The sequence below is a fragment of the Zophobas morio genome, unplaced genomic scaffold, assembly GCF_036711695.1.
Source record: "Zophobas morio isolate AGI-343-1 ecotype UQ-CSIRO unplaced genomic scaffold, CSIRO_AGI_Zmor_V1 ptg000018l, whole genome shotgun sequence".
Taxonomy (NCBI): domain Eukaryota; kingdom Metazoa; phylum Arthropoda; class Insecta; order Coleoptera; family Tenebrionidae; genus Zophobas; species Zophobas morio.
The window spans coordinates 5615705-5628582 of record NW_026972123.1 but is presented as its reverse complement, the minus strand read 5'-3'; the positions used below and the strand labels follow the sequence as shown (position 1 = coordinate 5628582).

At 34.0% G+C, this 12878-nt stretch overlaps 2 protein-coding genes across 2 annotated transcripts in view; one reads left to right on the top strand and one right to left on the bottom strand.

Annotated features, from left to right (window-relative positions):
* LOC135130886 (protein big brother-like) overlaps positions 1 to 12878 on the bottom strand; it is a 142398-nt gene that overhangs the window by 17153 nt on the left and 112367 nt on the right. The window lies entirely within an intron of this gene.
* On the top strand, positions 6440 to 7339 carry LOC135130938 (peptidoglycan-recognition protein 2-like). Its single transcript, XM_064058409.1, has 3 exons — positions 6440 to 6750; positions 6817 to 6935; positions 6989 to 7339. The coding sequence occupies exons 1-3, from the start codon at positions 6482 to 6484 to the stop codon at positions 7216 to 7218; spliced, it is 618 nt and encodes a 205-aa protein (XP_063914479.1). The 5' UTR covers positions 6440 to 6481; the 3' UTR covers positions 7219 to 7339.

The window sequence follows — 12878 nt, the reverse complement described above, 5'->3', positions numbered from 1 at the left end:
GCAGCTTATCTAGGAGATATAGATGAAATGTTCAGAAAAGCACAGACAGGAGGGGTGGTAGTGGGCAAAGAGAAAGTGCGGTCGTTGGCGTACGCAGATGATTTGGTGATTGTGGCAAAGAAAAGAGAAGAAATGAAAACAATGATTAAAAGTTTGGAGAAGTACGTACAAAAAAAGGAATTGGAAGTGAATGTGGAATAAACAAAAATGGTGGTGTTTGGGAAGAAAGTAAGAAAGGAGAAGGAAGAGTGAGCATGGAGAGGGAAGAAGATTGAACAGGTGAAAGAATTCCAGTACATAGGATATACATTAAAGAGCAATAACTCAGATAGAGCGCATATTCAAGAAATGGTCCGAAAAGCGAATGAAGTGATAGGAATAGTATGGGGAATAGGAGAGAGAAAATTTGGACATGATTATAAGAGAAGAATGATGATTTTTGATAGTTTGATCAAAAGTGTATTTATGTACGGAGCTGAGATTTGAGGATGGATGCAATATGAAGAAAGAGAGAGAGTGCAAGAAAAATACTTGAAATGAACATTGGGATTGGAAAAGTATACGCCGGGGTTTGTAGTGAGAGAATAAACAAAAAGGGAGAAAATGAGAGTGGAAGCGTGTAAAATAGCGGTTGGATTTGAAAAGAAGTTTAGTGAGAGAGGTAATTGTAAAATATTGCAAGAATGTTGGAAAGAAATAAGAAAGGAAGGGATAAAACATGTTTGGAACGAAAGAGACAAGTATTATAAAGGAAAGGGATATGCATGTGAAGAAATAGAAAGAATGAGAGAAATGGGAAGGAGTATGAAAGAAGAACTGAGTGTAAGAGATAAGGATATAGATAAGCAAGAACGCAGATCGAGAATATCGGAGTCTAGATATAATGCAGAGTATAGAAAAATAGTAAAGGATGAAGTACCAAAGTACACAGAGAGAGAGTATAAAGGAGAAAAGAATGATGGCGAGATTTAAGTGTGGAAATGAAGAGAAAGAGAATAATTTTTGGATGGATGAAACTGACAGAAGGTCTAGGATATGTTGGAGAGAGAGAGAAACAATAGAGCATATGCTGGAAGGATGTGAAGAATTGAGAGAATCTAAGGAAAGTAGGGAAAAAGTACTAAACGAGGATGGAAGAAGACTGGTGTTGTGAAATATCCTGTTTAATTGGGGTTGCTGCGGCAGCATGTGCAAGCGTTGTTAGAAGGAAGCGAGTCCGAAGTCAAGCTGAGTTGCATTTCCTTTTCCGCGATTGCTAAGTATCGACTCAATCAAAATTAAGGAGGTCATGTCATTACTCCGCAACAATGGCCGGTCACATGACTATAGTTGTCAATATATAACTTTTGGCTCGCACCTGAAGAAGTTAGTTGTGTTAGTTGTATTAGTTGCATTTGTATTTGTAGTTGAAGAAGTAGTTGTAGTTGTAGCAGACAAGGGATAATTGTAACCAACACCCGTACCAGCGACATTTCCTTCTAATAAATTTGGTATACTGCCCAATCTGTTTGAATTGCCAACCCCTACGCGCAACACTGGACTGGATGAAAGAAGTATGGAAGGTAAGGAAACTAATTGATTTGTCTGTATTAAAACTGTAGATTAAGTAAATTTGTACCCCTACTGGGAATCTTATTAAGCCTGTAAGGCAAATAATAAATTAATACTACTAATAAGAAAAAAAAAAATAAAGCCAAAGATTAGGGTCATTATAAAATACTGTAGTCAACTCAACTATGACAAACAACTGCTAATCACCAAAATCCTTTCCACAAAACTGTGAAAGGCGGCACACAATGTCAACAAAGTGGTTTATATCCACAAGGATGGAAAATAACCTGTACTAACAGAAAAATTAAATAAAATCTGACATATATCTTGCCAAATTGCTTAAAATTAACAAATATGATCCCCATTAAAAAAAAACAGTTGCGATTAAAGGATACTAATAAATTTAGACCGCTTTCGTAATTCCTAAAAAAAGAATTCAAAAAAGTATTTCTTCAATGAACTTCAAAAATTGGCGCTTTTTTCCTCTGGCAGTTATCGCGTTAACTATGCATTTGACGTTGTCAAAATAACAACTGTCTTGTCGAATTATCCAGACATTTTTGTTCTTGTGACAATTCCAGTGTTTGAAAATGCCCGCGTGGAGAGACGCTGGTCTTAGCTACGTCAACTACTCCAGCATTTGCGCCAGGTTGGTTCGATTGGCGTTGAAACCTGAATTTAGAGCAGACGCAATGAAAAGAGATATCACCAGTATCAAGATCACAAGATGGAGAGACGGCAAGCCAATAAAGAAAACTGAACCGAATGATGCTCCGAAAAAAAGGTCATCTTTATGAGTGATCGGATGTAAACCTGATTGCAATAGATTGCAATAAATCGTATTGAATTACCAGATTTTTTTAATTGTATGTCTTCTTAGTAAATGATTTGCCTGAGTTTTCAGGTCCAGCTTTTTGTTCATTTTATTATTTATGTTATCTTTAAAAAGCAAATTCTTGGAATTTGCTCTCCCAAGTACGGACAATGTAAAATACAGAGTTTCTTAAAAATATCCGAATTTTTCTAGTTTTAAGTAAGAGCAACCCGGAAAAGTTCTTCAGTATAAGGAGAATTAGAATGAGCTCTAGAATGCAGTCAGTTGAAAAGACCCACATAATACAATTTTCTATGGTCCCAGAACATCTTAGGTAAATTGTACAAAACAAGTCTGGAGCAAAACCACCCCGATAAAACTCGCCCCGACAAAATAGCCCCTGACAAAATTACTTACGTTAAAATAGCTTCGTCAAAATAGCCCAAAATCTCCACAAGTAAGCAAAAATATTACATTCAAAAATATGTAGGTGCAAAGGTATTTGGTGGATTTTATTAGAATGATTTGTTTCTACAATGGAAATTTTAGTTTGTTAATTGTTTCTAAACATGAAAGCCCTAAACGGTTTTTGACTTAAAAGAAATTTTTATTGAAAAAAATATCATGTCTGCACAAACTATCTAATTTTTCTGTCTGTGTGTCTGTCTGACTTTTTTATTTGCCATGAGCCACGGGGAGGAGCTTAATTGCAAAATTTATATTTCTCTATAAACATTTACATTTTGAACATGTTTCAAGTTTTTAGTTCTGGAAAGAAGACCAAATATATTAAAAAAAAGTAAAATATTTGCCCCGTCCACCCACCCTATCTTAGTTGTGATGAATTTTTTATTTCTCATGACCCACGGGAAACAGTTAATTGCAAAATTCATTTTTCTCTATAACAATTTACCATTTTGAACATGTTTCAAGTTTTTGATTATGAAAAGAAGACCAAATATTTCAAAAGAACAAAATATAAGCCCCGCCCACCCGCCCTATCTCAGTTGTGATGACTTTTTTATTTGCCATGAGCCACGAGGAGGAGCTTAATTGCAAAATTCATATTTCTCTATAAACATTTACATTTTGAATATGTTTCAAGTTTTGGCTATGGAAAGAAGACCAAATATATAAAAAAAAAGTAAAATATTTGCCCCGCCCACCCACCCTATCTTAGTTGTGATGAATTTTTTATTTGTCAAGAGCCACGGGGAAGAGTTAATTGCAAAATTCAGATTTCTCTATAAAAATGTACCACTTTGAACACTTTTCAAGTTTGTGGTTATGAAAAGAAGACTAAATATATCAAAAAAGCAAAATATAAGCCTCGCCCACCCGCTCTATCTTAGTTGTGATAATTTTATATTTGTCATGAGCCACGGGGGGGAGCTTAATTGCAAAATGCATATTTCTCTATAAAAATTACCATTTTGAACATGTTTCAAATTTTTGCTAATGAAAAGAAGATTAAACATTTAAAAAAAGCAAAATATAAGCCCCGCCCACCCGCCCTATCTCAGTTGTGATGACTTTTTTATTTGCCACAAGCCAGGAGGAGGAGCTTAAACTAACTAATTTTTCTGTATGTCTGTCTGACTTTTTTATTTGCCATGAGCCACGGGGAGGAGCTTAATTGCAAAATTCACATTTCTCTATAAAAATTTACCATTTTGAACATGTTTCAAGTTTTTGGTTATGGAAAGAAGACTAAATATGTTAAAAATACCATAATATCAGCCCCGCCCACCTGCCCTACCTTAGTTGTGATGAATTTTTTATTTGTCATGAGCCACAGGGAGGAGCTTAATTGCAAAATGCATATTTCTCTATAAAAATTACCCTTTTGAACATGTTTCAAATTTTTGATAATGAAAAGAAGATTAAACATTTCAAAAAAGCAAAATATAAGCCCCGTCCACCCGCCCTATCTCAGTTGTGATGACTTTTTTATTTGCCATGAGCCACGAGGAGGAGCTTAATTGCAAAATTCATATTTCTCTAAAAAAATGTACTATTTTGAACATGTTTCAAGTTTTTTACTTATGCAAAGAAGACTCAATAGATTAAAAAAGCAAATATAAGCCCCACCCTCCCGCTCTATCTTAGTTGTGATGATTTTTTTTATTTGCCATGAGCCACAGGAAGGAGCTTAATGTGAAATTTTATATTTCTCCATTAAAATGTACCATTTTGAACATGTTTCAAGTTTTTGGTTATTAAAAGAAGACTAAATATATCAAAAAAAAAAATATAAGCCCCGCCCACCCACCCTATCTTAGTTGTGATTATTTTTTTTATTTGCCATGAGCCACAGGGCGGAGCTTAATTGCAGGATTCAAATTTCTCCATAGAAAATTTACCATTTTGAACATGTTTCAAGTTTTTGGTTATGGAAAGAAGACCAAATATATTAAAAAAAAGTAAAATATTTGTTCCGCCCACCCACCCTATTTTAGTTGTGATGAATTTTTTATTTCTCATGACCCATGGGGAACAGTTAATTGCAAAATTTATTTTTCTCTATAACAATTTACCATTTTTAACATGTTTCGAGTTTTTGATTATGAAAAGAAGACAAAATATATTAAAAGAGCAAAATATAAGCCCCACCCACCCGCCCTATCTCAGTTGTGATTACTTTTGCCATGAGCGACCAGGAGGAGCTTAAACTATCTAATTTTTCTGTCTGTCTGTCTGACTTTTTTATTTGCCATGAGTCACAGGGAGGAGCTTAATTGCAAAATTCATATTTCTCTATAAAAACTACCATTTTGAACGTGTTTCAAATTTTGATTATAAAAAGACGATTAAACATATCAAAAAAGCAAAATATAAGCCCCGCCCACCCACCCGATCTTAGTTGTGAAAACTTTTTATTTGTCATGAGCCACGAGGAGGAGCTTAACTGCAAAGTTCATATTTCTCTAAAAAAATGTACTATTTTGAACATGTTTCAAGTTTTTTACTTATGCAAAGAAGACTCAATATATTAAAAAAGCAAATATAAGCCCCACTTTTTTATTTGCCATGAGCGACGAGGAGGAGCCTAAACTATCTAATTTTTCTGTCTGTCTGTCTGACTTTTTTATTTGCCATGAGTCACAGGGAGGAGCTTAATTGCAAAATTCATATTTCTCTATAAAAACTACCATTTTGAACATGTTTCAAATTTTGATTATGAAAAGACGATTAAACATATCAAAAAAGCAGCAAAATATAAGCCCCGCCCACCGACCCGATCTTAGTTGTGATGAATTTTTTATTTGTCATGAGCCACGGGGAGGAGCTTAATTGCAAAATTCATATTTCTCTTTAAAAATTTACCATTTTGAACATGTTTCAAGTTTTTGATTACGAAAAGAAGACTAAATATATCAAAAAAAGGCAATATATATGTCCATAAAAACATTACTACTTAATTATGACCTGACCTGATCTGACCCGACCTGACCTGACATGACATGCCTTCAATTGCCTCAAATAAACAAATTTTAAACATTTCTGCGAAAAAAAAAACAAAAAATGCATTCTTAAAACAGTTGTATTTTGTGAGACAAAAATTAATAATGATTTGATGTTTTTTTCGAAAAAATTTCATACTGAGGTTTTTTGACAGAAATAGTGGAAAAATAAAATCGTTGCGAGAAAATAATAAACCAATAGAGGAAGAATTTGTCCAGTTTAAATATTTCAATTACTTCAGTGAATCTCGTGAACCTTAATAAAATAAAAAAAAATGTAATAATATCATGATTAAAATATTTTCTTGAATAAGTGGAATTTAAAAAAAATCAGAAAGACCCAAGTTAAAAGCATTCCCCGCCGCTGTCCATATCAGACTGATTGCAGCAGGTAAACTCATTAAATATACCGTTCAGGGGAGACCCGGGATTGAAACGTGCAAACAACTGCAAAAATTAGTTGGATTTTGCAGGGGAAAAACCTTCCTCGGTATGAATATTCAATACATTATCAGTATTTTCGGAGCACGCCTTCAACAACGTGGAATTCCCTGCCCACTCTCCTCTAATCAGCACCTGATCATTCCCGTCTTAATAAAAGCCGCCTCCATCAAAGAACAAACAAACACACAACGACACCTCACCAAACAAGATGCTTCTAAAAGTCCTAGTGTTGGTCTCTTGTTATTTCTCCGTTTACGGAGACGAAACATTGCCAAAATGTCCTAAAATCGTCGGTCGCCAAAAATGGGGTGCCCGTCCACCCCTTGAAACGGAGCACGTCGTCATCCCCGTCGAAAACGTGGTGGTGCATCATACCGATACCAAAGCTTGTGATACAGAAGCCGCTTGTAATGCCATCGTGAAGAGTATCCAGGATTATCACATGGATAAGCAGCAATTCCCCGACATTGGCTACAAGTAAGTCAAAATTTCTTGTTTTTCGATGTCATTTAAATTAAATTTGGTTGTGATTGTCGCGAATAGCTTCTTGGTGGGTGGTGACGGACAGGTGTATGAAGGTACTGGCTGGCACCACAAGGGGTCCCACACTCATGGTTACAACAGCGAGTCCTTTGGAATTGGGTTCATCGGCTCGTTTCATAGTAAGTTTGACTCGATTAGTTGGTTTGTTTATTGATCGGATTGGTTTTTATAGAGGAGTCCCCTCCTGAGAAGCAGCTACTAGCTTTCGAGACCTTCCTGTACTGCAGTGTGAACATGTTGGAGTTGAAGGAAGGCTACAAGTTGTTTGGAGCCAGACAAGTTGGAAATACGCAGAGTCCTGGAGATAAGTTGCATGACGCTATCCAGAAATTCCATAGTTTCAGTCCCAATCCACCAAATAAGACAACTACCGATGACCATCATCATCACCATCATCATTAAAGCTGCTCTTTACAGAAAAAAACCTGCTCTATTAAATTTAAGAAGTGGCAAAACCTCGGTTCTAAATATTATGTATTGGTCTTTGTGCTTCAAATCTTTAAATATATTTACTAAATAGAAAGGAGTGTATTATGTTTTCAAAATATGGGGCTTTTATGGTCAAATGGGCATAAATGTAAATAAGTAAGGTATGCAGTACAACATGACTACTTATGAAGGTTTAATTATCTCGAAAAGCGTCTATGGATATGGTTTCCATAGTAAAGATAAGTTTGAAACTACATTGTTAAAAGTTAAAGATTTTCAATGGAAATCACGTTGAAGCCAATATACATAGAAGACCAGATGATGATGAAAGTAACATTTCCCTTTTTTTGGCAATTGGGTATTTATTTTGAATCTTTACAGGTTACTTTAATAATGGACGTTGTTGGCTGTGGATGTAAGGAGTCAATTAATCTAACCATACAATGTTCTAACACCAGAGAATACGAAGAAATTGGAACTCAACACGTGGCGGTTGTTTTGAGCATTTTTGTCTAAAAAGAGGGTATGTGTCACCGTTTTCCATGTTTATTCCTATGTTATATTTTTCTAGTTCTTCTGACCATCTTTCTATTCTATGTTTTAATTTCTTTCTTAGTTTTCTGTAGTCGAGGTGGTCCCCGTTTGCCTTCATTTATTTGCTCTGCTGTGTTGTCCACAGTTTGTTTTCCCCTTTCTTATTATTATATTATTTTATTTTTTACTTATTTTTTACTTATTTTTTACATTTATAACCCCCTTCCGCAGAACCTGCCAAATTTCATTTCTGGATAATCTGTCACATGCTTTGTCTAAGTCTATCGTACTTAGTAGATTTATCTGATCTGAATGCTGCTAAGAAAATTAAGGGTGGGTGGGAGGGGTTAGTACTTGCGAAGATAAGAATGACTGTAAGAACACTGAACAATGTTAAAAATAGTCACTGGAACGAAGAACGGGAAGTAAAAATCAAAATTATAAAACATTTAGCAATTTAATTTTGAATTATCAATTTAATCAAAATATAATTACCTATCCCCTCCAAAAAATTGTCGGTTTCTCTGTTTTTCGATTTTTCAGTTCTTTGAAATCTCTATTTGTCAATTTTTCGAACATTAAATTTTAGATTTTGGTTCAAATTCTTGATCTTTCGATATTTCAATTTCTCGGTTCTCGATTTGTCGATTTTTCGTTTTTTAAAACATGAAATTTTTCGGTGTTTCAATGTTTTATTTGATAAATTTCTCGATTTTTTGATTCTTCAATTTTTCAATTTTTTCAATTTTGACCCATTTCAATTTCTCAAATTTTCGATTTTTCGATTTTTCGGCTATTCGATTATTCGATTTTCCAATTTATCGATGTTTCAATTTTTCAATTTTTGGATTTCCCAATTACTCCTTTTAGTTTTGAAATTTTTTTTCCCAATTTTTTGACCTTCCAGTGTTTCGATTTTTCAGTTTCTCGATTAAATTTTTTGAATTTTCGTGTTATCGTTTTCCATTTTCCGATTTTTCAAATTTTCTATGATTCGATTTTCATTTTTTCACTTTTCGATTCTTCAGTTTTTCAATTTTTCAATTTTACGATTTCTCGGTTTTTTACTTTTTCGTTTTTCAGTTTTTCAATTTTTTGTTTTGATTTGTCGATTTTTCAATTTTTCTATACATACTTATTTTAACTTTTCAATTATTAAGATGTTGAAAGTTTCGGTTTCCCTAATTTAAGATTTTTCAGTTCTTTGATATTCTATTTTTCAATTTTTTGAACTTTAAATTTTAGATTTTGTTTCGATTTCTTGATCTTTCGTTATTTCAACTTATGGTTTTTGTTTTTCAGTTTTTCGATTTTTAAAATTTTTAATTTTTTGATCTTTCGATTTCTTGATTTTTTAATTTTAGATGTTTCGATTCTTGGATTTGTCAGTTTTTTTTCAGTTCTTCGGTATTTCTAATTTTCAATGTTTCGAATTTTTGATTTCTCAATTTTTCAACATTTCAATTTTGACAACTTCAACTAGATTTTTCAATTTTTCGATGTTTTGATGTTCGATTTTTCTACTTTTCAGGTTTCAATTTTTGGGTTTTTCAATTTTGCGAATTACCGATATTCCGATGTTTCAATTTTTCGATTGTTTGATTTAGCGATATTTCGATTTTTCGAAAGCACTTTTATTAAAAAAAAATTTACTCTAAAAAAATTAAATTAACAGATTTAAAATTTACGGTTTCGCCAAGAAACTAACTTCTCTTACAAAAAATTTATGACGTCACTTCAAAATTTTGCTGAGTACATTTTACTTGAAATTGATGTCCTTTACCTGTGTTTTATTCATTTATACCCTAAAAGAATTGGTCGAAATGTACCCAGCAAAATTTTGAAGTGACGTCAATTGCAAGAGAAAAATAAATAAAATGTTTTCATTATTTTGTAATCACCAAATAAGCTGATATCAGCTCAAAATTTTGCCAAATAAATCCTACTAATTTGTACAAAATATGATGAATTTGTACTTGTAATTTATCATTCCTTTAATATTTTTTGAATTTGCATATACAGAGTGACTCAAAAAATTAACGAAGGAGTCAATTTATTTTATTGATTTGATCAGGAATGGCTGACTCCGATTTCCCAGAAAATTTTTGGAATACTGCTAATTTTTCAATTTCCATTTTACTCTAAATAATATAAGTCAGTGAAATGGGAAAACAAGGTGGGCGGGGCTAAATTTAGTTTTTTCTGGTTTTATGAGCAAGCAGTAGCCCCTACCTACCCTTTCTTTGTTCCAGTGACTACTCTTAAATTGTTCAGCCTTAGCTTAACAAATTTTAGCCCCGCCCACCCACCCTTGTTTTTCTTAGAAGATATGTCATTTACCAAAATAAATCTTATATTAATAAGTTCTAGTCCCGCCCACGCCCCCTCTATTTTCTTAGAGAGTATGTCGTTTGCCACAGTCAGTCTTATCTTACCACGAACTAACCCCTCCCACCCACCCTTTATTTTCCTAGAGGGTATGTCATTTACCAAAATCAATCTTATCTTAGCAGATACTAGCCCCTCCCATATACCTTGTACTCATTTTAACAATTTTATCTCTCTTCAATTAAGATCCAACTTTCATTCGGACTAGAGAAAATGAATGGAGGTGGGGTGAATATATGTTTTTTTCTAAAGTGAGAATAGAACGTAGGCTATTAAAAAAAACGTTAATCGTAATTCTTTTGTTATACTACTCACTTGGTGTAACATTTATCTCTTATTTTTGAAGAAAAAAATGAGAGAACGGGGTGGGTGGGCGGGGCTAAGTTTTACTTTGTTTCTTCAGCATCTTTTATAAGCACGCGATAGCCCCACCCACCCACCCCATCTTCATTCCAGTGATTACTCTTAATATTGTTCAGTCATACTAGCTATGCCCACCCGCCCTCTATTTTCTTAGAGGGTATGTCATTTGGCACAGTCAGTCTTATCTTACCACGAACTAGCCCCTCCCAGCCACCCTTTATTTTCCTAGAGGGTATGTCCTTTACCAAAATCAATCTTACCTTAGCAGATACTAGCCCCCCCCCATATACGCTGTTCTTATTTTAACAATTTTATCTCTTTTCAATTGAGATCCAACTTTCATTCGGACTAGACAAAATGAATGGAGATGGGGTGAATTATATGTTCTTTTGTAAAGTGAAAATAGAACGTAGGCTGTTAAACAAAAACGTTAATCGTAATTCTTTTGTTATACTACTCATTTGCAGTAACATTTATTTCTTGGTGGGTGGCCGGGGCTAAGTTTTACTTTTTCCTTCAGCATCTTTTATAAGCAAGCGAGAGCCCCGCCCACCCACCCCACCTTCATTCCACTGATTAATCTTAATATTGTTTAGTCATACCAGCTATGGCCACCCGCTCTCTATTTTCATAGAGGGTATATCGTTTGCCACAGTCAGTCTTATCTTACCACGAACTAGCCCCTCCCACCCACCCTTTATTTTCCTAGAGGATATGCCATTTACCAAAATCAATCTTATCTTAGCAGATACTAGCCCCTCCCATATACGCTGTTCTTATTTTAACAATTTTATTTCTCTTCAATTGAAATCCACTTTCATTCGGACTAGACAAAATGAATGGAAGTGGGGTGAATTATATGTTCTTTTGTAAAGTGAGAATAGAACGTACTACTTATTTGCTGCAACATTTATTTCTTGTTCTTGAGAAAAAAAATTAGGAGAACGGGTGGGTGGGCGGGGCTAAGTTTTATGTAGGTTTCCACAATCAGTCTTATCTTAGCAAGTACTACACTACCAAAATCCAAATTCATATACGTGTCCTTGCAAAATTGTTGATGACTCAACTCGAAAATTCTGGGTATGTTCCATTATACTTTTGGTGCGAGGGAAGTTCTTTTGGTTAAAAACTCAATACGGAATCATAAACTACATGTGTAGGACTATGTTATTTCATACCATTTTAGAACCTATTTACTATGTAGATATTTGAAGTGACGTCATCACGTTATTAATGGGAATGATTTCACAAATTTTGGTTAGCATTTTACCATCTACATGATATTCCTAATATAAAAACAAATTTTGACAACTATCGGTCCGGTAGTTTCGGAGATTATCTGTTTAATAAAAATGGGGACAGCAGACGGACAGACAGACGGAAACTTATTTCTTCGTACTCTAGGGGTCATGAAAGGTCGAGAAAACGTAAAAGTAGAGGGTTGGCCGACGGACTCGTTTACAATACTTACGCTCAAAGTAAAAATCTTTATAATCCTCGGTTCTTTCTTGTCGTTGTTTCCGAAATTTGTCTGTTCTTTTCTAGAGTGCTATAATTGTATATATTTCATTCTCTATTTCTATTTCCAATCTTATTGTTTGATCGTTTTTTCTCCATTCTCTTTGTTTTCTCCATTCCACTGTGGTCTTCCTCTATCCCTATACATACTTTTCGTTTCTGTTAATGTCAGTATTTCTGTTCCTGTTTCTTCCATTACTCCAATTACTTTTCTGATTAATCTTGTTTTTGCTTTCTCTCTTTTTTACAGAGTCTGTGTCTGTTATTCCACTTTTCCCTTTTTTGTTTATTCTTTTCCTATTTATATCTTATTTATCCTTATTTCTCGCTTTTCGTCACCATAATTTTCCTTTCTGTTGTATTTGGTGTGTAGTTTTTTGGGTTATATTCATGGTTCTTTTTTGCTTTCATTAATTCTTCCCTGTTTTCATTCCTATTACATTTTTTTTTCGCTTATTATTAATTGCTTATATCCCATTTTGGTTTGGTCTCTTTGGTTTTTTCTTCCTTTTTCTTTTTTCCGTCAGGTCATTGTTAATATTCTTCAGTCGCTCGTCTTAAGCTGGTCTTTTCTTTCCAATTTTCCATTTCGATCACGCATGTTTTATCCCCAATTTTCTTTGCTTTTCTAATTTTTGTTTCAGTTCTCGACGTCATTCTCATTAATTTTTCCAACCCATATTTCAACTCTTCGTTGTTCTTCGGGTTTAGTACATATCTGGTGTAATAAAACTTTACTTTATTTGTAGGAAGAAATTCCTCGAAAAAGTTGGACAAAGACAAAAATGATAGCATATTTAAATAAAAATGGGATTGATTATCGACCCGAG

Coding starts and splice junctions, on each gene's coding strand:
- LOC135130938 (XM_064058409.1), top strand. CDS start 6,482: ATGCTTCTAAAAGTCCTAGTGTTGGTCTCTTGTTATTTCTCCGTTTAC. Junction 6,751..6,816: donor TTCCCCGACATTGGCTACAA/GTAAGTCAAAAT, acceptor TGTCGCGAATAG/CTTCTTGGTGGGTGGTGACG. Junction 6,936..6,988: donor GTTCATCGGCTCGTTTCATA/GTAAGTTTGACT, acceptor TGGTTTTTATAG/AGGAGTCCCCTCCTGAGAAG.